Consider the following 27,124-nt stretch of genomic DNA (forward strand, 5'->3'; position numbering starts at 1 on the left):
CGGAGCCGAGGCGCGGGCTCTCAGCTTGGGGTCTGTGATCCGCGGCCCAGTCGGGCCACTGCTCCTCCAGCAGGGACCCCACAAGCGGCAGAGCCGGGGAGACTCCCCTTCCTCCCCCAGGAGGAGCAGCGCGGGAGCGCACCGCAGGGATCTGGGGGTTTGGAGACTCCACACGGGGTCGGGTGCCAGAGATAGAAACGCTTGGTCACAGGTGGGGTGAGCACGGAGTGCGGCCGGAGACCGGGGACACAGGAGTGACTGCTTTTCTCTGGGGGCGCACTGAGAAGTGGGGCCCCGAGTTCTCAGCTCCTCCGGGCGGAGATTGGGAGGCCACCATTTTCACCCTGGTCCTCCAGAGCTTGCAGGGAACAAAAGCTCCTGAGAGCAAACCGGAGCAGCTTGCTTAGCCCGGACTCACAAGGGTGGGGCAATTCCGCCCCCGGCAAAGACATTTGGGAACCACGGCAACATGCCCCTCCCCCAGAAGATCAGCACGAAGAGCCAGCAAGCCAAGACCAAGTTTACCGATCAAGGAGAACAGGAGAACTCCAGCGCTAGGGGAATACTGCACATAGAATTCATGGCTTTTTTACCATAATTCATTAGTTTTTCAAAGTTAATTTTTTTAACTTTTTTTTTAAATTTCTCTTTTTCCCTTTCTCAAACAACATCAATCCCTTTTTTAAAAAAACATTTTTTATTTTTCATTTTTAGAATCATATTTTTTACGCTTCATAGTAGTTACCCTTATTTTTGGCATATATATATAAGTTGTTCTCTCTTTAAAATTTTGAGATACAATTTCTTCTAACAGATCAAAATATACCCTAAATCACTAGTGTATGGCTTTGTTCTATTCTCCTGCCTGATCACATTCTCTCCCTTTTTTTTTCTTTTTTTTCTTTTTTCTTTTTCTTTTAAAATCTTCTTTCTTTTTAAAAACAACTTCTTATCTTATCAATTCCTTTTATAAAATCTTTTATAATTCTCATCTTTACAGTCATCTGCCATCCCTTCGTTGTATCAACCCTTATTTTGTACATATATAAGTCTTTCTTCCTTTAAAATTTTAGCAGGCACTTTCTTCTAACAGATCAAAATATGCCCAAAAGCTAGTGTGTGGCACTGATCTATGCACTAGCCTGATCATATTTGATCATATTGTGTTTTTTTTGTTGTTCTGTTTTTGTTTGTTTTTATCTTTTTCTTTTTTCTTTTTTTTTTCTCTTCTTTCTTTCCCTTTCTTGTCCCCTGGTTTCAGGTCTTTTCTGATTTGTATAGAGTATATTTGCTGGAGACGTTGTTAACCTCTTAGCATTCTATTCTCTCATTCATCTGTTCTCCTCTGGACAAAACGACAGGATGAAAAAAATCACCTCAGCAAAAAGAACAAGAGGTAGTACCGTCAGCCAGGGACCTACTCAATACGGACATTAGTACGATGTCAGACCTAGAGTTCAGAATCATGACTTTAAAGATACTAGCTGGGCTTGAAAAAAGTGTGGAAGTTATTAGAGAAACCCTTTCTGGAGAAATAAAAGAACTAAAATCTAACCAAGTCGAAATCAAAAAGGCTATTAATGAGGTGCAATCAAAAATGGGAGCACTAACTGCTAGGATAAATGAGGCAGAAGAGAGAATCAGCGATATAGAAGACCAAATGATGGAAAATAAAGAGGCTGAGAAAAAGAGAGAGAAACAACTACAGGATCATGAGGGCAGAATTCGAGAGATAAGCGATACGATAAGACGAAACAACATTAGAATAATTGGGATCCCAGAAGAAGAAAGAGAGAGAGGAGCAGAAGGTGTATTGGAGCAAATAATAGCAGAGAACTTCCCTAATGTGAGGAAGGAAACAGGCATCAAAATCCAGGAGGCACAGAGAACCCCTCTCAAAATCTATAAAAATAGGTCAACACCCCGACATCTAATAGTAAAACTTACGAGTCTCAGAGACAAAGAGAAAATCCTGAAAGCAGCTCGGGAGAAGAGACAGGTAACCTACAATGGTAGAAACATTAGATTGGCAACAGACCTATCCAGAGAGACCTGGCAGGCCAGAAAGGACTGGCATGCTATCTTCAGAGCACTAAACGAGAAAAATATGCAGCCAAGAATACTATATCCAGCTAGGCTATCATTGAAAATAGAAGGAGAGATAAAAAGCTTCCAGGACAAACAAAAACTAAAGGAATTTGCAAACACAAAACCAGCCCTACAAGAAATATTGAAAGAGGTCCTCTAAGCAAAAAGAGAGCCTAAAAGCAGCATAAATCAGAAAGGAACACAGACAATATACAGTAACAGCACCTTACAGGCAATACAGTGGCACTAAATTCATACCTTTCAATAGTTACCCTGAATGTAAATGGGCTCAATGCCCCAGTCAAAAGACACAGGCTATCAGATTGGATTAAAAAACAAGACCCATCGATATGCTGTCTGCAAGAGACTCATTTTAGACCCAAAGACACCCCCAGATTGAAAGGGGGTGGAAAACCATTTACCGTGCTAACAGACACCAAAAGAAAGCTGGGGTGGCAATCCTTATATCAGACAAATTAGATTTTAAAACAAAGACTGTAATAAGAGATGAAGAAGGACACTATATCCTACTTAAAGGGTCTATCCAACAAGAAGATCTGACAATTGTAAATATCTATGCCCCTAACGTGGGAGCAGCCAATTATATAAGGCAATTAATAACAAAAGCAAAGAAACACATTGACAACAATACAATAATAGTGGGGGACTTTAACACCCCCCTCACTGAAATGGACAGATCATCTGAGCAAAAGATCAACAAGGAAATAAAGACTTTAAATGAAACACTGGACCAAATGGACTTTACAGACATATTCAGAACATTCCATCCCAAAGCAACGGAATACACATTCTTCTCTAGTGCCCATGGAACATTCTCCAGAATCGATCACATCCTAGGTCACAAATCAGGTCTCACCCGGTACCAAAAGATTGGGATTATTCCCTGCATATTTTCAGACCACAATGCTTTGAAACTAGAACTCAATCACAAGAGGAAAGTCGGAAAGAACTCAAATACATGGAGGCTAAAGAGCATCCTACTAAAGAATGAATGGGTCAACCAGGAAATTAAAGAAGAATTAAAAAAAATTCATGGAAACCAATGAAAATGAAAACACAACTGTCCAAAATCTTTGGGATACAGCAAAGGCAGTCCTGAGAGGAAAGTATATAGCAATACAAGCCTTTCTCAAGAAACAAGAAAGGTCTCAATTACATAACCTAACCCTACACCTAAAGGAGCTGGAGAAAGAACAGCAAATAAAGCCTAAACCCAGCAGGAGAAGAGAAATCATAAAGATCAGAGCAGAAATCAATGAACTAGAAACCAAAAGAACAGTAGAACAGATCAACGAAACTAGGAGCTGGTTCTTTGAAAGAATTAACAAGATTGATAAACCCCTGGCCAGACTTAGCAAAAGAAAAGAGAAATGACCCAAATCAACAAAATCATGAATGAAAGAGGAGAGATCACAACCAACACCAAAGAAATACAAACAATTATAAGAACATATTATGAGCAACTCTATGCCAGCAAATTAGATAACCTGGAAGAAATGGGTGCATTCCTAGAGATGTATCAACTACCAAAATTGAACCAGGAAGAAATAGAAAACCTGAACAGACCTATAACCACTAAGGAAATTGAAGCAGTCATCAAAAATCTCCCAAGAAACAAAAGCCCAGGGCCAGATGGCTTCCCAGGGGAATTCTATCAGACATTTAAAGAAGAATTAATACCTATTCTCCTGAAACTATTCCAAAAAATAGAAATGGAAGGAAAACTTCCAAACTCATTTTATGAGGCCACCATTACCTTGATCCCAAAACCAGACAAAGACCCCATCAAAAAGGAGAATTACCAATATCCTTGATAAACATGGATGCAAAAATTCTCACCAAAATACTAGCCAATAGGATCCAACAGTACATTAAAAGGATTATTCACCATGACCAAGTGGGATTTATCCCTGGACTGCAAGGCTGGTTCAACATCCGCAAATCAACCAACGTGATACAATACATCAACAAAAGAAAGAACAAGAATCATATGATCCTCTCAATAGATGCAGAAAAAGCATTTGACAAAGTACAGCATCCTTTCTTGATCAAAACTCTTCAGAGTATAGGGATAGAGGGTACATACCTCAATATCATAAAAACCATCTATGAAAAACCTACAGCGAATATCATTCTCAATGGGGAAAAGCTGAGAGCTTTTCCCCTAAGGTCAGGAACGCGGCAGGGATGTCCACTCTCACCACTGCTATTCAACATAGTATTAGAAGTCCTAGCCACAGCAATCAGAGGACAAAAAGAAATCAAAGGCATCCAAATCGGCAAAGAGGAAGTCAAACTCTCACTCTTTGCAGATGATACGATACTGGATGTGGAAAACCCAAAAGACTCCACCCCAAAACTGCTAGAACTCATCCAGGAATTCAGTAAAGTAGCAGGCTATAAAATCAATGCACAGAAATCAGTGGCATTCCTATACACCAACAACAAGACAGAAGAGAGACAAATCAAGGAGTCGATCCCATTTACAATTGCACCCAAAACGATAAGATACCTAGGAATAAATTTAACCAAAGAGGCAAAGGATCCGTACTCAGAAAACTATAAAATACTCATGAAAGAAATTGAAGAAGACACAAAGAAATGGAAAAACGTTCTATGCTCATGGATTGGAAGAACAAACATTGTGAAGATGTCATTGCTACCTAGAGCAATCTACACATTCAATGCAATCCCCATCAAAATACCATCCACCTTTTTCAAAGAAATGGAACAAATAATCCTAAAATTTGTATGGAACCAGAAGAGACTCCGAATAGCCAGAGGAATATTGAAAAAGAAAAGCAAAGCTGGCGGCATCACAATTCCGGACTTCCAGCTCTATTACAAAGCTGTCATCATCAAGACAGTATGGTACTGGCATAAAAACAGATACATAGATCAATGGAACAGAATCGAGAGCCCAGAAATGGACCCTCAACTCTAGGGTCAACTCATCTTTGACAAAGCAGGAAAGAATGTGCAATGGAAAAAAGACAGTCTCTTCAACAAATGGTGTTGGGAAAATTGGACAGCCACGTGCAGAAGAATGAAACTGGACCATTTCCTTACACCACACACAAAAATAGACTCCAAATGGTTGAAAGACCTAAACGTGAGACAGGAGTCCATCAAAATCCTAAAGGAGAACACAGGCAGCAACCTCTTCGACCTCAGCCGCAGCAACTTCTTCCTAGAAACATCGCCAAAGGCACGGGAAGCCAGGGCAAAAATGAACTATTGGGATTTCATCAAGATAAAAAGCTTTTGCACAGCAAAAGAAACAGTCCACAAAACCAAAAGACAACCGACAGAATGGGAGAAAATATTTGCAAATGACATATCAGATAAAGGGCTAGTATCCAAAATCTATAAAGAAACTTATCAAACTCAACACCCAAAGAACAAATAATCCAATCAAGAAATGGGCAGAAGACATCCAAATGGCCAACAGACAACATGAAAAAGTGCTCAACATCGCTCGGCATCAGGGAAATCCAAATCAAAACCTCAATGAGATACCACCTCACACCCATCAGAATGGCTAAAATGAACAAGTCAGGAAACGACAGATGTTGGCGGGGATGTGGAGAAAGGGGAGCCCTCCTACACTGTTGGTGGGAATGCAGGCTAGTGCAACCACTCTGGAAAACAGTATGGAGGTTCCTCAAACAGTTGAAAATAGAGCTACCATACGATCCAGCAATTGCACTACTGGGTATTTACCACAAAGATACAAATGTAGGGATCTGAAGGGGTATGTGCACCCCAATGTTTATAGCAGCAATGTCCACAATAGCCAAACTGTGGAAAGAGCCAAGATGTCCATCGATAGATGAATGGATAAAGAAGAAGTGGTATGTGTACACCATGGAATATTATGCAGCCATCAAAAGGAATGAGATCTTGCTATTTGCAACGACGTGGATGGAACTGGAGGATGTTATGCTGAGTGGAATAAGTCAATCAGAGAAAGGCATGTATCATATGACCTCACTGATATGAGGAATTCTTAATCTCAGGAAACAAACTGAGGGTTGCTGGAGTGGTCGGGGGTGGGAGGGATTGGGTGGTTGGGTGAAAGACATTGGGGAGGGTATGTGCTATGGTGAGCACTGTGAATTGTACAAGACTGATGAATCACGGATCTGTACTTCTGAAACAAATAATGCAATATATGTTAAGAAAAAAAGAAGATAGCAGGAGGGGAAGAATGAAGGGGAGTAAGTCAGAGGAGGAGATGAACCATTAGAGATGATGGACTCTGAAAAACAAGCTGAGGGTTCTAGAGGGGAGGGGGGTGGGGGGATGGGTTAGCCTGGTGATGGGTATTAAAGAGGGCATGTTCTGCTTGGAGCACTGGGTGTTATGCACAAACAATGAATCATGGAACACTACATCAAAAGCTAATGATGTGTGGTGATTAACATAACAATAAAAATTATTTAAAAAAAAAGATTCTCTGTCTTGGGGTGCCTGGGTGGCTCAGATGCTTAAGCATCTGCCTTCAGCTCAGGTCATGATTTCTGTCCTGGGATGGAGCAGGCCCTCTGCTCAGCAGGGAGCCTGCTTCTCCCTCTCCCTCTGCTGTTCCCTCTGCTTGTGCTCACTCTCTCTGTCAAATAAATAAATAAAATCTTAAAAAAAAAAAAAGATTCTCTCCCTCTCCCCCTCTCCATCCCCCCAGCTCACATGCATGCTCACTCTTTCTATCCCAAATCTGCTAAATTACAAAATAAACATTTTTTAAAAAAGAACAGGATTTAGGCCAGTGTCTGGTACCTACTAAGTGTAAGATAAGTATGAACTGTTATTATTATGATCATCATCATGATTTAATGGAATGCTAGACAACAATATGTATCAATTATTCTAGCACAATTTAGGTTTTGCTTTATTCTAACTGTGTTCATGTCTACTCGTAATTTTTAAAAAATCAGAATGTTAGTTTTTGCTTGGATGATGGATCTTTGATTATTCAGTGTGTGTGTGTATGTGTGTGTGTGTATGTATTTTAGAGAAGGGGAGGGGCAGAGGGAGAGAGAATCTTAAGCAGCCTCCATGTCCACGCAGAGCTCGTTCTCACAACTGAGATCATGACCTGAGCCGACATCAAGAGTCACTTAACCTACTGAGCCACCCAGGTGCCCTATTTAGTATATTTTGATGTCACTACTCATTACCATTTTTTTGTAAAACTTTCTGTGTTTTGATTTATAAAAATGTGATGAATCAATGCATATCTATTTGAATAAGTAATACATACATATTATACTCAGTTAAATTGACACAAAAGGATATAAAGTAGAAAGCAAAGCTCCCTCCAACCCTCTCCCCCTAGCCCTGCCCTCCAAACCCATCCTGGGCCTCTCCCTAGAGACAAGTTTTCTTCTTAATAAATATGTTTTTAAATGAACATTTTGGTATTTCTTTTGCCCGTTTTATTTAGTAAGGAATAGATTGTATATGCCAGATTTACAGGTAAAACAGGTGTAATATCAGTAAAATGCGTTTTCATTTTTGGCAGGAATATATTTCCATGTTAGTACTGTCGGGAGGTGGGGAGATCCTGTTATATTTTTCTGTAGTAACTATTAGGCCCCTGAAGCCATAGGCAACTCAAGAACCACACGGTGTGGCAGAAACCCGGGTCTCCGTGTCTTCTGCCGCTCCCTGGTCTCGGCCCTTTGGCCTCCCGCTATCCCACCTGATCTAGCGAAGGCAGCTCCACACACCCTCTTAGTGCACAACCTAAACAGGACTGTACTTAGACACTGGGGTTTGTTTATTAAAAGATTTTATCTTCATCCACCTGATTAAAGTATTGCAATAACTTTTCTCCTGAGTCGGGGATAATTTATTTCCTGAATTATTCTGCCTTGGCTGTGCAGGCAGAGCCTGCTATGTGTGGCTTCATGCATACACGAGGGTATTTTTTCATCATCTTGGATGGAACTGGGAACACCTGGAGTTAACTAGCTCAGCAGCCAGTTTTAGCTCCCACCCTTTCATGGGGTGAGATGTAAGTACGATTTAAAAATATAGCCTAGACCAGACCACTTGAAGGGAAACATCTAAAGAAAAATTTGCCCCTTTCCTCAGCGACAGAAGCTGAACAGATAGCTTTCTAAGCCAGATAATGAGAAATGCAGAAAAGTTCTGGGGTCGTAAGGAAGTGAATATATATACATATTACATATTTTTAAAGCATATTATATATAAATCATTATCCCAAGGCCTTTGGGGTAGTATGCAGAAACTATTGGCTGACCCTGAACATTGGCTGTTCCTACCTTCCAGAGTCTGTTTTCTCATTTTTCCAAAGAGATATTCCTGAATATTGAATAAAGTGAATTTATATAAATTGGTATTTGAAATGAACCAGGGAAATTACATTTTAAGGAAATTCTGTAGTGAATTCTTTCATGAAGAAGTAACCCTCTTATTTTTTGTAAATCTAAATCTATATTGCTTAAAATAAGGCAGAACCAGATTCCCCATAGGAAATATGGAATCTTTTCCCAATTGAAATCCCATAGCATGTTTCTCCCAGCTGAATGAGTTTGTTAGCTGATTTTTTTTTTGCTTTGTTATTAATCTGATTTTGCTTTATGTGGGTGGGTTAGAAAACCTGAATGAGACGTGGCCGTGGTACTCTTGGGGCTTCACTGTTGCACGTCCTCGTGCTACTGGCTACCAGCTTGGGGCTCCCGCTGTCCACATCACCTACTGCTTCCTGGCTGAGGCTCTTCACTAAATACTATGCTCTGCTTCTGCTTCTCTGGCCACCACGAGGCAGCCCACCCATCCACCCCACCCCCCACAAAAAAAAAAAAAAAAATTCTTTAACGGCATTCTGAAGTTCATAATACATAGTTCTGCCTTTTGAGGCTGTAACTCCCATTGTCCTTGGAAGGATAAGTACCACTTAAAAATGAGAAATAGGACACAGCTTTTATTTCTTAACCCCAGGTACCTCGTCAAAAGCTGTAAGTTAGACTCATGAGTTATATATAGCCATGTCGTTTTTTGGTGAAGCTGAACAGCACGGGCGGGTGGAAGGTGCTTTAACAAATAAAAGATTGTTTACCACAGTGAAGATCTTTTTTTCCTTCCAAATTTTGACATGGAATATGCAGCCTCATTGACACTCCAGGTTACATTATCCAGTGAGGTCATGGGACTGCACCCCGTCAGCAGGAAGTCAGCAAATGAAGTTGAGATCATCTGAAAGGAGATTGTGGACAGTGTTGACCCCTGTCAAAAGTACCTTTGCACTTGTCTTTGCACATTTGATTGTGTGACGCACCCTTACTTCAGCTCTGACATTCTGAGTGCTAGTGACCCTTCTTAAGCATCTGCTGCAACCCACCCAACTTGGGTTTCTGGGTCCTCTTTGTTGTGTATCCAGTGGACACTTTTGCCATCTTTGGGGGAATTAAGCCCCTGGGACTTGGTCTTGACACCACATCAGTCCTATCTGCTATAAATAATTGCTCCGGAGCCAAGGCAGGTGGTCTCTGAGATCAGAGAGGGAGCTCTCACTTAGCATCCCAGTGTGCTTGCAGCCGGTCATCTAATTGGGCCTTTTAAAACACTAACATAATGGTGAGGGTGAGCCTCTGGGGAAGGTTTATGAGTGTACCTGGACCCAATCCTCAATGACAGACTTCTGCCTCTGTTGTTTTAATCTTCTGATGTGTTCCCGAGTCTGCTTTTCGTGAATGTGGCTCTTCTATGATAGCTTACATATGTTTGCTTAAAGGCTGCCCTTTTCTTAGTGCCAAGGACATAAAGTTGAGTGAAGTAACCCTGTCCTTACACTCTCAGTCAAGTTTATTCTACTACCTTTAGTGTTGATGGTCTAAGGGACCAACCAATGAAAAATCCTAGTAAGGACTATTAAAATAGGGAATTTTCTCTGGAAAGTAGAAAAAAGTACAACTAGGGACATCTGGGTGGCTTAGTCAGTTAAACTTCCAACTCTTGATCTCAGCTCAGGTAGTGATCTCAGGGTCTTGAGTTTTAAGTCCCGCCTACACAAAGAAAGAAAGAAAGGAAGGAAGGAAAGAGGAAAGGAAGGGAAGGGGAAGGGAAGGGGAAGGGAAGGGGAAGGGAAGGGGAAAGGGAAGGGAAGGGGAAGGGAAGGGAAGGGGAAAGGGAAGGGAAGGGGAAAGGAAAGGGGAAAGGAAAGGAAGGAGCAGGGTGGCTTATAAACAACAGGACTCCGGGTCTCACAGTTCTGGAGGCCGGAAGTCCAAGGTCAGGTGAGGGCCGTCTTCTGCGTTGTAGACTTCTCATATCCTCACATAGTAAAGGGAGCCTCTGTGAGGCCTCTTTTGTAAGGGCATTAATTTCATTCATGAAGACTCTGCTCTCATGACCCAATCACCTCCAAAAAGTCCCACCTAATACCATCACATTGGGCATTAGAGTTTCTACATGTGAATTTAGAGGGGTACACAGCAAGGAAATCAGATAAAGTATAAAATAGATAGTATATTTATTTATATTATTTCCTCCAGTCCACCCATCCACCCACCCATCATCCTACCTCTCCCGTCTCCCCACCGCCACCACCACCACTCTTTTTGGTCTTGGAGGGCTAGTTTGCATGAAACCTTGCAACTCAGAAGACTTGACATACTCTGCCAAATGAAAGACTGAGGACCCTTACCTCTTACGATGCTCACCACATATTTCTTAAGCCTCTCCCTGAATCCTTCCATTCCCCCTTCTCTGAAATATTTGAGAAGAAGTAAAACATAGTCCTGCAGTGTCAATTTTGTTGGAGTTATTTTATCATCAGCCTTGGGAAGAGAAAGAAAAACTTAAGAAACAGATCCTTTATCTGAGTATTGGCAGACTTGGACTGTTCTTGGGATTGACCAAGTGAAGTGCAGAAAGAATGACGAAAGGTTCTCCAGGACCCTCACTCTGTGCATTTTCCTTTCTCTGGTTACCATTGCCAAAGGTCCCAGACTGTAGATAATGTGTTATATCAAATCTAATAGGCTGAGTAATGATGCTGATTCTATGGCATCTGAATCCCAGATCTCTAATTGTAGGGCCTTGGACAAGCACCTTAATCCTTCTAGGTTAAATCTGCTTCTTCATTTGTGCAATAGCGGTGACAAAATCGACCTCTTAGAGTTGGTATGTGGATTATAAGATAAATAATATAAAGGACTTTTTCCAATGCCTGTATACTGAGTTCAGTCATTTTTTTTTAAAGATTTTATTTATTTATTTGAGAGAGAGAGCGATCAAGCACACAAGCCAGGGCGAGGCGGGGGGGGGGGGGAGGTCAGATAGAGAAGCAGAGTCCCCGCTGAGCAGGAAGCCCAACGTGGGGCTCAATCCCAGGACCCTGGGATCATGACCTGAGTCAAAGGCAAATGCTTAACTGACTGAGCCACCCAAGTGCCCCATGAGTTCATTTATTATTGATTATTATTAAACATTCGTATTAAAACATATCTTCAGCTCCCTTCATCTGCCTGTCTTTGATGTATCAGCTGCACACTGAGAAACATGACTTTTTAGATATTTTTCAGCATCACTTTTAAAAAGTGATTTGACACTCTTCTTAATATGTAATTAATATATATCCTCTTATTTAATTCTCATAACAACCCTGTAGAAGAGGTAGTGGTATTATCCCCACTTTACAGATGAGGAAACGGAGATGCAGGTAAGTTAGGTAACTTCTCCAAGGGCATAATGCTAGCAGTTCGTCCAGTTGCAGTTTAATCAGACGATCTGGCCCCAAAGCCACACGATTGGGCTCCCTCTCTAGGGCAACCACTATGTGTCATCGACCTTCATCTATAAAAGGGAGTTATTCATCTCACCCACCAGACCCCGAGTATCTTGAGAACAGGACTGTTTTACTGTATTTTGTACCTTTAGTATCCCCATATAGTGCCTTGCATCACATAAAAATATGACTCTCTAGCCTCTGGGAGCCACTCTGGACTCCAGCCAGGCTGGCCTCCTTCCATTCCTTTCAAGACATTTGCACGTGCTGTTAGATCTGTCTGCAGTGCTTCCCTGATCAGTTTTAACTGTGGCTAGAGTATACTGTTCATTTCTGGGTATGATTATGTGGTTGACAAGGACATTGTTGAAACCACGTCATTGCAATTGAATAGAGTTGGGAAAGGGAAGATCGGAAGGGACAATGACAACTCTCTGCAAACGTGGAAGGTTATCTTTTTGTGGATGAGGGATAAGAACAGGTTCTTCCAAGGGGCTCAGTGAAAAACAGATTTCACATTTTCATAAGGAAGGACTTCCTAACATCAGCTGGGCAAAGGTGGAATGAACTATGTAGTGAGTGCCAAATCTCAAGAAATATTTGACAAATGCAGGCAAGCCACTCTCTGCAAGGATATAATTATTAGGCTTTATTTTTTAATCAGGAAGGAACATTTACATTGGTAAGTCTTTTTCTCAAGGTTATGGCAGTCTTTTTTTAATTTTTTTTAAAAATTTTATTTATTTGACAGAGCAGCAGGCAGAGGGAGAGGGAGAAGCAGGCTCCCCACTGAGCAGGGAGCCCGACGTGGGGCTTGATCCCAGGACCCTGGGATCATGACGTGAGCCGAAGGCAGACGCTTAACCGAGCCACTCAGGTGCCCCAAGGTTATGGCAGTCTAAGGAAATTCATTCTCTCTTTTTACATTCCCATCTCACAACTTCCTTAAAACTTTGATCTTCAGTTTTTTTTTAACTAGAAAATAAGGCTTAATTATTGTTTAGTTTTGTTCTATGGAAGCTAGTCATTGTTACCACTTTTGGAAAGATCAAGTTTATGAATATAAGCCCTAGTTGTTACACTTGTGTTGTTCCTCTGGGCTGGAGATAAGCTTGTCTCTTTGTAAGAGGAAAACAGTTAGCCAGGACATTTGTTTTGTCTTTATATTCTTGGTACCATTGCAGCGTTGTAACTGAGGTCAGTGAATGGCCAGGGTAAATTGTAAAATTTAGATACTCGTAATATTTAGAAGGCCTGGGAATGTCAGATTCTGAATCTTATTTCTCTCCATGTTTCAAATCAGTATTTTTTTCACCACCTGCAATTTAATTCACTCTCGTTAAACAGCAGTTCTGTAGATAGGAGAGGTACATCAGCAAGAAGCATGGAGGTAGAAGGACTCTCACATTTGGATACTATGTGGTAAAGTCATCCATCTAGAAATTGAAGTGAAAAATACCTGTCTTTCAGCTCTAACCATATGTCCAGCTCTGCAGCAAACTCACTTAACCCTGATTCACCATGTTACATGCTGTTGTTTAGCTGTTACTGCTTTTGGCCATTTAAATGTAGAACTGTAGCAACTTAAACCACTAGTTTTTTTTTTTTTTTAAAGTAAGCAGAATAGAAAACTATTTTACATTTGATTAAGTGTTTTATTTTGCTATTACCTTCAAATGAACTTTGCACGGTCTGTTTCATGAGGAGTGTGGTTTGCTTTGGCGTGTAATCCCCCAAAGCCAGTCTCCTTTTATCATTATTGCTTAAGTCATATATTTTTACACAAAACATCTTATTACCTTAGTTTTATTTTAAAATCAAAGCAGAGTTTGCAAAAAGTCTATGAATCACACTGAAAGAATGTTAACGAATAGTACCTCTGAATTTCCAGATTTGGGCATTTCTGATCTTAAGGAATATGACTGTAAGCAAAAATATTATGCAAGCTGAGTAAAGTTTAGATAAATAAGGACCAGATGGAACTATAGGGACTTATAAAATATAATGCAAATATTATCCCATTTCCTTAAAATGAATCTATATTTCAGTATGAAAAATTATATTCATATTGATGAGTATCAACCTTTTGCTAAATCAGTCTTGGCAAGGGAACTCCATTTTAAGTAAATATAAAACAGTTTCTTTTCTGAGTTTGAGAAGGGAAAGCTTTTCTGAGTCTTAAAATGTGAAACTTTTTATATATTCATTGCAGTTCTTATATTAGCTGTTTTATTGCTGTGATTTTCATTCCACATTTTAGTTACCTGTGGTGTGCAAGAGTTTGCAATCCCTGAGCTTGAGTTTTAGGATAGCTTATGTAGTCCATTGTTTAACACACACACACAGATTGCTGTTAACCGCTTCCTGTGTAACTGATCATTTAATCCGTGCTTTTAGTCAAGAGCCACTAGTATTGCTGATTTAACACTCATTCGTGTTGCCTATAGTTTATTACCCAAGAAAGTTTCTGCATTTCAGAATAGTAGGTGCTGAACATTGTGATCCATTTTCTTTCTCTTGGAGGGTTTTGTAGGTATGAATCTTCATACCCTACCTGAAGCATATTACAATAAATGAATAAATTGGGATTAGGATATAGAGACTCACCCTTTGTTCCTTTTGTAGCAGAGTTTTATGGGGATTAGTTGAAGACTGTGTTTTGAGATTTGTAGAAAATCTATGTAGTGAAACCTAATTTATTAGAGTATCCAGATTTCAAAAGTAAGATTCCAAGTATAGTAAGTTCTTTTGACTCTGTTGACTTCCCTTGTATAGCTATGGTTTCTTCAGGTTTTCTGAACATAATTATTCAACCTATGAAGTTGGCAAACAAAACTCTATCACTTTGACAAATATTGTACTTCTTCTAAAGTAATAATCTTTTATTGTATCCATGATAGGAAAGCAGTATAGTGAATGTACACTTGATTCTGAGATTCATCCAAATTACAAAATTAAAATAAAACAAGGGAAAAAATCATCTTAAAGAAAATATGGCATTTATTGACTACATTCTACCTCAAGTCCTGCATGTTCTTATGAGATATTGAAAGTAATCTCTTAACATTTTGCTTCTCATGAATCAGCGAGGGTATGCCAAATACCTTTTGCATCAAAGCAGGGGGCTTAAAGGTGGGGAAGGTTAGTATCTGTGCAACTTGTCTTGAATCATCTTTGCCCTTTACCTTTATAATGGGTTCAAAAAAATATAGATCTACAAAACACATGGAATGTAAGCATAACAATACATGCTACAGCAAGAAAAATGCATTCAGTCTTCCATCCTTGGGTTAGTCAACCTACTGCCCCACAATAGCAGGGAAGGGAAAACAGAGACTTGCCTCTGTTGACAGGAGTCCTGCCATCCCTATTATAGATAGCCCATGTTTGCTTTTCTACCTTTATCACCTTTCGCATTGGACTTCCCAGCTATGTTGTAGAGAAGTATCACCAGGGAGAAGCAATAGTAGGAAGTACAGTCAGTTCTTGTTATTCATGGTAGTTCTGTTCTATAAAGTCATAGCAAACACTGAGTTAGTGAATACTGAACCATTACTTCCAGGGTAAATACAGAGATGGATTCCTCTGGTCACAACATTTTTTAACAGTCGATAAATACATAACCTTGTTTTACATGTGTTATTTTTTTAAAGATAGTTTATTTTAATATCTATTGTTGGCTCATTAACATTGAACTCATGGCCAGCAACACTGTAACTCATAAATGAACAGAAGTTATCTGACACATGTATTTTTTTCCATATGGCACATCACAGCCTTCTCCTGCTTAGAAACACAAGACAGCACTTCAGTCTCGTGCTTGGGGGCTGTTTTAAACAGCAAAAGCACAAATACACAAAACATGTGGCACTAAAAAGACCACGAAAAAGTTGCTTGTTCACAATAGGAGAGCTGAAACATGAAGGCAAAATGTCACCTTGTTCTACTTTTGCTGGGAACAAGTGAATCAGGCAACTGAAATTTTTTACCACTTTGCCCATGTCCACAAATGACTGTGAATGTACCAGGAACGTTGATTTGGGGGAGTGAGTGACCTTGCAAATACAGAATCCACAAACAATGAAGACTGACTATACTTAACGAAAACAAAAGAATCAAAATACCTGGTAACAGGACTTTTCCAGTCTGGCTTAGATCTTGTTTACATTCAAATGGTCCCTTGGCCTTAGCCCTGAGCAGTCCATGACTTAAGAAAGAATAACCTAAAGAGGTGCCTGGGTAGCTCAGTCAGTTAAGTGTCCATTATGACTCTTGATTTCACCTCAGGTCATGATTTCAGGGCTGTAAGATGGAGCCTTGTGTTGGACTCTGCACTGGGCTTGAAGCTTGCTTAAGATTCTCTCTCCCTCTCCCACTGCCCCACCCCTCTTTTTCTCCCTCTGAAAAAGAGAGAGAGAGAGAGAGAGAGAAAGAAAGGAAGGAAAGAGAGGAAGGAAGGAAGGAGGGAGGGAGGGAGAGAGGAAGGACCTAAAATATCCTGTAGCATAATCATTCGTGAAACGAAACACTCAGGGGGCCCCTAGCTGGCTCAGTTGGTAGAGCGTGCAACTCGTAATCTCCATAAGTTCAAGTCCCACTTGGGTGTAGAGATTACTTAAAAATAAAATCTTAAAAAAAAAAGAGAAAGAAAGGAGCAATCAGTTGTATTCTTGGTTCACCATAATTATAGGAAAAATAGAAATTAAAAAATGGACCGAGACTGGTGTCGGTGTCATTCATCCTTAGAGTCATGAACTTTGACCACTCTGACATACATTCCTTCCTTCATGTCCCATGTAGGCCCCCTTCAGCCTTAGATATATATGTGTTGGGAGTCCTCATTAGCAAATACTCAACATCTATTTGGCTGACACTTTGCTTGACAATATGTACATAATCTCACTTCATCCTCAAACCCTGAAAGGTAGGATTTATTCCATTTTACAGAGACGGGAACACTGGTTCAGTGAGGTTAAACACCTTAATAGAAGTATCACAAAGCCATGATAAGTGGTAGAGCTCAACTCTGAACACAGGTTTATGTGTCCATAGCCAGGATCCCCACCATACATTGCTGCTGTCCATTGTTTACGGGCTGGAAAATTCCTCTGGCAGACTTGATAGAGTCTGTAGGAGGTTAAAATTGATCATAAATTTTGTGCAGCTCTTTCCAGCTTCCTTGAATTCCAGCTGGCCAATTGACTTGCTTTGACCAAAATAGTGAAAGTGACATTGAATGACTTCCAAACCTTAGCCCCAAGGCCTTAGGTTTAGCTCTTGTCCTCCTGAAAGACTGCCACCTTGCAGACAAGTCTGGACAGGCCTCCCGGAGGATGACACACCTTGGAAAGAGCACCTGGAGGGAGAGGGGTCTAGCTATCCTGGCTGAGGCCCCAGCCAACCTGACCACAAACTCATGTGAGCCCAACTGAGACAGGAGAGAGGAGAACTTGCCCCCTGAACCCAGCCCAAATTGCCAGCCCACGGAATCATGGACAAACAAATGGTTAGTTTTTGTTTTAAGCCACTAAGTTTTGCAGTAAAAGTAACTAGTAGACTAGCTAGTTACCCGACTCCCCCCACCCCATCTCTTTCTGATCTCCCTCAGCCTGTGAGAGCTGGGATTCTTCTGGTCTGCCATTTAGAAGGAGATCTAATTATTCTTAGGCAGGACCTAAGTATCTGCATAAAATCTCTGCTTTGCTTTGCAAGTCTATATGAGTTCACAGAGGTCTAAAATTTGAGAGGTGGAATGACTTTAGAAACCATGTATTTCGACTCTTTGCTTTACTGTAAGTGTCATGAAGCAAGCCGTTAATGTAGAACCACTTGCAAAATTGGCCAGAGTTATGAGAAAAATTAACTCCTTTCTCTCCCCGTCCTGGGTCCTTCTGTTCTTCCACACCATACCGCCCCCCCCCCTTTTTTCCAAATCACATTCTAATTAAAATATAATGGGGAAGCTTGGTTGTTCGGTTTGCTTGGATTTCGTTTTGTTTTGTTTTGTTTTGGACACAAAGGGTTTAGGACAGAAAAGCATCATGTTCTAAAGACACTTATCCCCTTACTTACATAAGTACAATCAACTTTGTTCAGAGTAAAATATTCTTTCACAGTTTTAGCCCACACTTTTCTTTTTAAACTCTAACTGCAACAGACATCACAAATCAGTAACTTAATACATCTCCATATGTTTTTCAATGTAGAGGTCCACATCGTTTTGATTTGCACAGCACTGGACTGAGCATTTTACTATCCCCACTGTATTATCACCCCTCATTGGTTTGGCCTTCCTGCTGAGAAAGTCGTCTACTGTATAGAAGACACATCTGTCTCATTTCTGGGCAGCAACCGCCTCAGAGGGGAACTCTGTTAAATGATGTTGTAGAAGGAGCATTACTCCTCTAAGGCCACAGATCTGAACCGTGGTTTCTTCCAGACGAAAAACAATGCCCATTTTATACACAATATTTTTAATCCTTCTGTGGTCCTCATGGGTCTTTCTTATTAGGAGGGATTTTTCCCATAAAGCAGGGAAATAAGACATAACACTCTTTGGGGACCACTGGTAATATGTTTTCCCCCTAAATGTGAAATTTAATGTGAAATTTTTCTGTAGTTAAAATGTCCCTTAGGATTTTTTTTTTTTTTTTTTTTTTTTTTTGAGGAGAATGGGAGCAGGGGCTTTATGAGCACGGCAAAGATTGGGTTTAATTCTAGAGTGATCCAAATTAAGTAAAGCATGCCTGCAAGCAGTAAAATTAAGCCATATATACATGGTCCCTTATAGTAATATCTACAACATAATTCTTTTTCAAAGTGTTGTTCTGAAATGCTTGTTGAAACAATCCACTGATATCTAGAAATTTAATCTATTAAATCTCATTCTGTGGAAAGAGTTTACCCGCACAAGGGTGCTTACTGATATTCTGCTTACTGATACTCTTCCATCCACAGGAGATCCATAGTTACTTTTTCTACCACATGGCTTCTTTAAGGGTTCTGGGCCTATGGTGACAATAATAAAATTGCCTTTTGCTGATTTTTGGTATGTGATGAGTTGCTTTATCTACTTGTCGGCAGCTTGAACAGTAAAGAAAATGGTGGCAGATGGGCTGAAGTGTCTGATGACTTTGACTCTAAGGGTCCATTACTGTGTGTTGTGAAATTCTTGACCAGCAATGCAGAGTTTGAATCCCCTTTGAAAAAGTTGTGATTTTCATGGGGCTCAGTGATAATTAAGTCCCTCAACCTTGGCTCTTTAAATTGCTCCTTGAGGGGTGGCTGGTTGGCTCAGTCGGCTGGTTAAGCAGCCGACTCTTGATTTCAGCTCAGGTCATGATCTCAGGGTGTGAGATTGAGCCCTGAGCTGGGCTCTGCACTCAGCGCAGAGTCTGCTTGGGATTTTCTCTCTCCCTCTGCACCTCCCTCTCTCTCTAAAAAAAATTGCTCTTTGAGCTAAAGTAAATCCTCTGGAAATTCACATGGATTTAACATCCATGTGTGATGGGCATTTTGGTTGTATATCACTAATATTTTGCCATTAGAAGCTTGGTTTGTATTTAAAAGAGAGAGAAAAAAACTTGGTTGGATTAGGGTAAGGTTATGACATACCCTGCCAGCCACCTGTTTCTGGGTCATTTTGATGCCTTTTTCTATCCCAACCAATTTCTTGATAATCATTTAGCAAACATTTACTCAGTGCCTACTCTGGGCTCAGCACCAAAGAGGAGGTGAAAGGGTTCCACAGAGGCTAGGACGTAGTACAGGACCTAGATCCATGAAGAAGCTATTGTGATACTGTGATAAGTTCAGTAATACTAGGAAATACAGCAGTGATCCACAGGAAGGTTGATCAACTTTGCCTGGGGGAGAGAGTCAGAGAAAGTTTCATAGAAGAGGTGGCACTTGGCTGGCTCAAGTAGAATTTCATGAAACAAAAGAGGTAGCAGATAAGAGAGACCATGGCCTTCAAGCCTTTGGTGCCTTTGTACTTTCCAAATATAGATATATAGCCTATCTCTCTAAAAATACACAAGAAACTTAATACTATTTGTTTCTAATTAGGGAGATTTGGCTGAGGGACAGGTGCTACAGAGAAACTTTTCAGTGTATACTCTTTTGAGTCTAGTACCATATATGTATATTATCTATATTTTAAAAATACCTTTTTAAGAATAGAGGCAGTAAGGGGCACCTGGGTGGTTCAGTCAGTTAAAATCTGCTTTTGGGGGCACCTGGATGGCTCAGTTAGCTAAGTGATTGCCTTCGGCTCGTTCATGATCCCGGAGTTCTGGGATCGAGTCCCACATCGGGCTCCTGGCTCAGTGGGGAGCCTGCTTCTCCCTCTGACCCTCTCCCATCTCATGCTGTTTCTCTTTCTCTCTCAAATAAATAAATAAATAAATAAAATCTAAAAAAAATAAAAAATAAACTGCTGCCTTCAGCTCCGGTCATGATCCCAGGGTCCTGGGATCGAGCCCTGCTTCGGGCTCCCTGCTCAGAGTGGAGTCAGCCTCTCCCCCTCCCCTCTGCCTGCTGCTTCCCCTGATTGTACGCACTCTTTCTCTCTCTCTCTGTCAAATAAATAAAAATATTAAAAAAAAAAAAAGAAAAGAATGGAGACTTTAAGACAGTGGTCCCTTAAACAATATGTTAAATTTACTAGCCAGCTACTTCTTCCTGGGTGTCTTTTTTTTTAATGTTATCCCTAATTAATGGAAATGTTTCAGAAATTGATGAGAGAGAAGTTTTTAAGCAGAAGACTTTTCCTATGTCTCTGAAATCCTACCTGACCCTTCTGATTAAGGAAAGCGCAACATATGAAAGACCCTCCAACTCACTGATGAAATTCTTCCCTGGCTCCAGAGTTGGCCAGGCAAATGAATAATGTAGAGTGGCCAGAGCCTAATTGTTGGTCTTGTCTCAGGCAGTAAATAAACAGACCATCTTACTTAAATTTCTCTTGTCCCAGTGAAAATTACAACTACCAAGAGGAAATTAGTTTTTTGTTATATGTCGGTCTTGGTCATCTGTAAATGATTCTTAAGTCTTCCATTAGGAGGAATTAATCTGATTTTTTGGACTGAACAACTTTTTATTTCACACATCAAGGCATCCCTTGTATATATCTGCTCCTGTAGAAAAAAATCATTCAGTGAATAATCTAGGTACGCAGAAAGAGGTTAGAAAAAAAAGGAAGGAAGGAAGGAAAGAGACGAGAATAACAGAATTAAGAGCGAGACTCCATGTTGGATTGGGGAGAGGGCTTACCCATCATGCTTTGTGTAGTGCAAACCCTAACCAGGTACCAGAACTAGCAAGTGAGGTCCATAGATCATCACCTCACCTCATTGGGCTTCAATTTTCACTTCCACAGTTGTCTTTTTGTTCACTCTCTATAAAATGATCAGCTCATGCCCTCAAGGTTTTTGCTGTGGAGTTGAGGAGACAATAATTCAACAGAATTGATGCCATATGGAAAATCCCAAGTTAGCTCTTATACAAGTGCAAAATAAAATATTCAAAACAGATGAGACGCTTGCAGTAGTGGTAGGAACACAGGCTTTGGTGTTAAACAGTCCCAAGTTGGAATTTGATCTTTCCTACTTAGAAGCTGCAAAGACCTGGTCACGTCTGAATCCTTCTGAGCCTCCATACCCCCAGCTGTAAATGAGACTAATAATACTGCACTTGCTTCCTTGTTATGAGGATTGAAAGGCACGAATGGGAAGCGTGCAGCAACTTTGGCACAGAGGCGTTAAATATAATGAGATGTTCTCACTTCTTACTATGTGCTGGCATTGTACATAAAGCTTTATGTGTAGATAATATTGTTAAAACCATAAAAACATGAGGAAGCTAAGGCCTGGAGAGGTTAATAGTATTCCCAAGGCCCATGGCCAGAAGTAGCAGGGCCAGGATTTGGACTAAGAAATCTGACTCCAGAGACCTAGCTCATAAGCATGTGTCTCTGCAGCCTCTCCTCAGTGTAAGCCAGCAACCCACCCACAGGGAAATGATTAATACACTGCTTCTGGAATAGATGAGTTTTAGAAGAAGTCATTGGTATTGGTAGACAGAGTCACTGAGGTATTCTAGGGTGAAGGAATGTTATTTAAATATGCAGAGATAGGGGTGGGAGAGAAGCCACTCAGAACTGCGCCAACAAGCAGTTTTGTGTGACTAGCTCAAGAGCATCAACATTTAAAAGGATATACAATGAGAAGATAAGAATCCTATGTATAATCAACTCTAGATTTTTTGTTTTTTAAACAGTAAAGGGCAGTCTTTCATTAATGACCCATTATTTCATCTAATCACAATTGTTTCAAAGTAGAAAGAAAATTTTAATGTTGCCTTGTCAAATAGCTACCTAAAATATCTCAGTGCAGTATCTTTTTTTTATTATTCTGTCCTACCTTATGAATCATGTAAGTTTTGGGAAAAATAAATCCATTTTTCTTTTCAGTTCACCAGCCTACATTTCTAAAAGTTGTTTGTTTGTTTGTTTGTTTTTTAAGATTTTATTTATTTATTTGACAGAGAGAGACACACAGAGAGGGGGAACACAAGCAGGGGGAGTGGGAGAGGGAGAAGCAGGCTTCCCAGGAGCAGGGAGCCCGATGCGGGGCTCGATCCCAGGACCTGAGCCGAAGGCAGATGCTTAACGACTGAGCCACCCAGGTGCCCAAACCAGCCTACATTTCTAATTTAGCTGCTGGCCCCCACTTCTCACCTCTACACCCCCAGTTAATGCAGCTGTCTAGAGCCATAATCTCACAACACACTTTCAGCACACAGGGCACATGGTAAGAAATGTGACTTTTTTCTATTGCTGGGTCAGTGTGTCTCATGTTTTCTTGCATTTTCACTGATAACTTTAAGAGAAATCACAGCAGTAGTCAAGGAAAGGAATAAATGGGGAGTTTTTCCACACAGACTCGTGGACTAAACAGATCATTGGCCATGAGTTTGGCATTTGAGAAACAGTGTATTTCTTTTTTTTTTTTAAGATTTTATTTATTTGAGAGAGAGAGTGAGTGAGAGAGTGAGCACAAACAGGGAGGGAAGGAAAGGGAAAGGGAGAAGCAGATGCCTCACTGAGCAGGGAGCCCGACACGGGGCTCCATCCCAGGACACCGAGATCATGACCTGAGCCAAAGGCAGATGCTCAACCAATTCCAGCTACTTTTATGAAATAAAAACTCCGTTGGATCTTTTTCTTCCTTTTAAGTATAAACGAAGAGAAGTTTCTCATTTGACTTTTGTAATGTTGCAAGATTTAAAGGAGTTTAGGCTGAAAGTGTAACGCTATAAAAACTGTGTATAGTAGGAGTTCAATCTGATTCCCCCACTCCAGTGAAGATGGGGTGTTTGGCCTCCAAACTTGGAAAACCAGCATAACATGGGGTATTACCAGAAGCTTGCATTAGTTTCTCCCTGCACTACTTTCATAAAAGTGGCCCTTGGTGTCATCTTGGCATTGTTTTGGGGATCACCTGAAGCCACTGACCCAGCACGTTTCCACAAACCATTCCCCTGAAACAGTTCAGAGAAACCAACTCTTGGCAGTGTAGGTGCTCCCTGGGTGTGAAAATTTCCTAAGTCAAGAGTTAAAACAAAGAATGGTTTAAAATCTGTTGCTGATACAGAATCCATAGTGCAAAATGGATTAAGGAATCTTTCCTGGCTCCTGGGAGCTGCCTCTCTAACTGCTATAATAAAGAGTGTTTTCAGAATTGTGTGGTAGTAAAATGAAAGTGTTTAATATTGTAAAGGTATTTGGAATCCAGTTGGGTCATCTGGTTGTAGAACCTCTTAATATTCTCGTGTATTGCTTCTCTACTCCAGAATTTGTATACAAAGCTTTTTTTTTTTTTTTTTTTTTAAGAAAGTAGATTTGAGGGGTGCCTGGGTGGCTCAGTCGGTTAAGCGTCTGCCTTCGGATTGGGTCATGATCCTAGGGTCCTGGGATCGAGCCCCACATTGGGCTCCCTGCTCCGTGGGAAGCCTGCTTCTCCTTCTGCCTCTGCCCCTCCCCCTGTTTGTGCTCTTGCTCTCTCAAATAAATTAAAAAAAAAAAAAAAAAGATTTGGTTTGGGTCTTTTTTTCCTATCTTGTTATATTTTTGCAAGAAATACTTCTTTATGTTGACTTCTTGTCAGTTCTGATTCTGAGGCTCCATACTTCTGGACTAAGGCAGAATCGGCCTCAGTCATTTTGGAGGCGCTTTAAACTCTCGGAGTTCTGGTTTCTTTACAGAGCTCCTAGACATCATTGGTAGGCCCCTGGTCATTATCACCAGTCCTCCTGGTAATCATCAAGCCCTTTCTTACCCAGACCTTTATGATCACAAGTCAAGAAATCCTGCTGGCTTCCAAGCCCCAATGGTTGGGACACAGGACTTCTTTCAAGGTGGGATCCATCATGCCTAGAGTCCGCTTGCAGGGTCTTGCAACCAGCGTGTGTGCTGGGGGGGGTGGGGAATGAGGTGACACTGGGCAGTGCAGGGCTCAAATCCACGCTTCTCATAAGACCCACAGACCTCTTTCTAATCTCCATCAGAAACTCTTTTCTGGGGCGCCTGGGTGGCTCAGTTGTTAAGTGTCTGCCTTCAGCTCAGGTCATGATCTCAGGGTGCTGGGATTGAGCCCCGCATCTGGCTCCTTGCTCAGTGGGGAGTCTGCCTCTCCTTCTCCCCTCTACCTGCTGCTCCTCCTGTTTGTGCTTTCTCTCTTTCAAATAAATAAATAAAATCTTAAAAAAAAACAGCAGCAGCAGCTCCTTTCCTCTCCCAGCAGCCCTCTAATAAGACAGCCGGCATGATCCTCCCAGCATTGTTTTTTCAGTGCCCCTCAGTTTGATAAACACCAGAAAGAACCAATGACTTCTGGCTCAGTTTCCAGCTCCATAAAAATCCCCTGCTTGTGGGGTGTCTGCATTGGCGCAGCTGGTTTAGCATCCAGCTCTTGATGCCAGCTCAGGTCGTGACCCAGTCAGTGTTGTCAGATCAAGCCCTGTGCAGGGCCCTGTGCTCAGGACAGAGTCTGCTTCAGATTCCCTCTCCCACTCCCTGTGTCCATGGCACTCATGCTCACGTGCGCTCTCTCCCAAATAAATAAATAAATCTTTTAAAAAATTCCGTTTGCTCAACATGAGGGTGAAAAGTTGTATGAACATATTCAATTGAATATTTTTCAAAATAGTCTCACCAAAACCCATATACATGTAATATCAGTATTTGGGTGTATAGATGTAAACTGTCTGCAGGGGTCCTTAGGAAACTGTTGATGGTGATTGTCTCTGGGGAGTGGGACCAGCAAGGGAGGCAGTCTCTTCTGTGGTTCACTATACCCTGTGGTTTTGCTTAAGTCCTTTACATGGGTTATTTTTATGATAAAAAATGTAAAGTTATTAATTTGAAAAGATAGGAATCTTTTAAATTCACTAACCATGATATGCTTTCTTCAGCTTATACTTACCTACCTTAGGTATTGTCCTGATTTTATGGCTCAGGAGGCTCGGTTCAGGAGTTAATTTGCCCACAGTTACACAAGGGCAGGTCAGAATTTGAACCCACAGCTGTCTTACACTTAGGTTCATGAACACCCTTTCCCCTCCTCCATGCTTCATCTTCCAGGGTCATTTCATTCCACTTCAGTTCTTTCTTTCATTGCCCAAGTAATGAGGCCTGACAGACCCCCTGCATCAGGCCACACATCTATGCCAAATCCTTGAATACTAATAAATACCTGAAACCGTGTTTCAAAATATACCGTAAAATGTAAGTAAGAATGACACATAGTTCACCTCAAGTTCATACACAGCAGCAATGTACAGGTTAACAGTAAAACACATGGGGCAAGTTTAACTTGAAATATTAGGCAAAGCCAGTCAAATGAAATAATAAACCTAGGAAAAATTAATTACACCTCTGAATATATCATAACTCCGTGTTTTGTGTTTACTTTTAGGTCAAATAAAATAGGACATTATTAGCAAAGAGCAAATTATGGGTTGCTGCCTATGTTTAGTTGTTTATGTAAGGAAGCATTTATGGTTGTTGGAAATTAATAAGAATTTGTTTTTTTATAGGATGCTATAGTTATACATGAAGTCTACGAGGAAGGAGCGGCAGCCAGAGATGGAAGACTTTGGGCCGGTGACCAGATATTAGAGGTATAGGACTATGAATTTTATTAATACTAACAAATACAGGGGCGCCTGGGTGGCTCAGTTGGTTAAGGGTCCGACTCTTGATTTTGGCTCAGGTCATGATCTCAGGGTTGAGATCCAGCCCCACATCCACTGAGCATGAAGCCTGCTCCTGCTCAAGATTCTCTCTCTGTCCCTCCCAGCCTTCTTGAATGAATGAATGAGTGAATGAGTGAATGAATGAATGAATGTTTTTAAAAACATACTAGCAAATACAATTCCTTTACTGACCTTGATCCACAAAGTCTGTTTACTCACTGCCTTGTACTTAACTATATCCTCACTTCTCTCCCATTTAGCAAAACATGTACCTTACTTTTTTCTTTTTTTTAATGTACTTTGAATAACTGTCATCAGAATCACGGCAGATTATCTATCTAAATCTGTGAAAACTTTTTTTAAATTGAAGTTTTATAGTTCTAATAGTTCTATCGTCTTAATAGCAAGTGAGAGTGTATAGTACTGCAATTTGACTTTTTGGCCCCTCCATTATACCTGTCTAAATTCGCTCCTAAAAACACAGACATACAGACACATATGCATAAACATGCACACCTGACGTTTTAAAGACTTTCATTGCAGTTTTAAGCATTGTTTTCTTATTCCTAATAAATCTTTAAGTAAAGTGGAGGTCCATGCCTTTCTGCTTTTGTTTTCTAGTTGATGAAAATGTGGGATCTTCTCCTTTTAGGTGGTACATGTGAAATGGCTAGCTTGCCTCTTTCAAATGGACTCTCAATTAACAAAGGTGTTAAAGCCTTTTAAAAAAATGCCAAGGTAGGCAGTGTCTGAACTAGGGAACGGATGAATGGCAGGTCAATGCCAGGCATTCTGGTAGGTGGAACGAAAGAGCTTTTTTGATGGTGTGAAACCTTTAGGCAACATTTATTTCTTTCATTGGATGAATTTAATTGAATAGTTAACATTTTATGGTGGGCATGTGCATTTTTGCCTTGCAACTTTAATATAGCACATTATGAATGACATCATAGAATTTTATTTTCCCTTTGGTGGTTCAAGTCTGCCTCCCAAGATGAAACC

At 40.7% G+C, this 27,124-nt stretch overlaps 1 protein-coding gene across 7 annotated transcripts in view; it reads left to right on the forward strand.

The window, feature by feature from the left end:
- Positions 1–27,124, forward strand: part of PATJ (PATJ crumbs cell polarity complex component) — a 349,292-nt gene that overhangs the window by 281,193 nt on the left and 40,975 nt on the right. For all 7 annotated transcript variants that reach the window (XM_027607398.1, XM_027607438.1, XM_027607423.1 and 4 more), the window contains one exon: positions 25,964–26,047. In XM_027607398.1, coding sequence (XP_027463199.1) covers positions 25,964–26,047 — 84 coding nt within the window. The remainder of the gene's footprint in view (positions 1–25,963; positions 26,048–27,124) is intronic.

Source organism: Zalophus californianus, chromosome 4 (genome assembly GCF_009762305.2).
Source record: "Zalophus californianus isolate mZalCal1 chromosome 4, mZalCal1.pri.v2, whole genome shotgun sequence".
NCBI classification, from domain to species: domain Eukaryota; kingdom Metazoa; phylum Chordata; class Mammalia; order Carnivora; family Otariidae; genus Zalophus; species Zalophus californianus.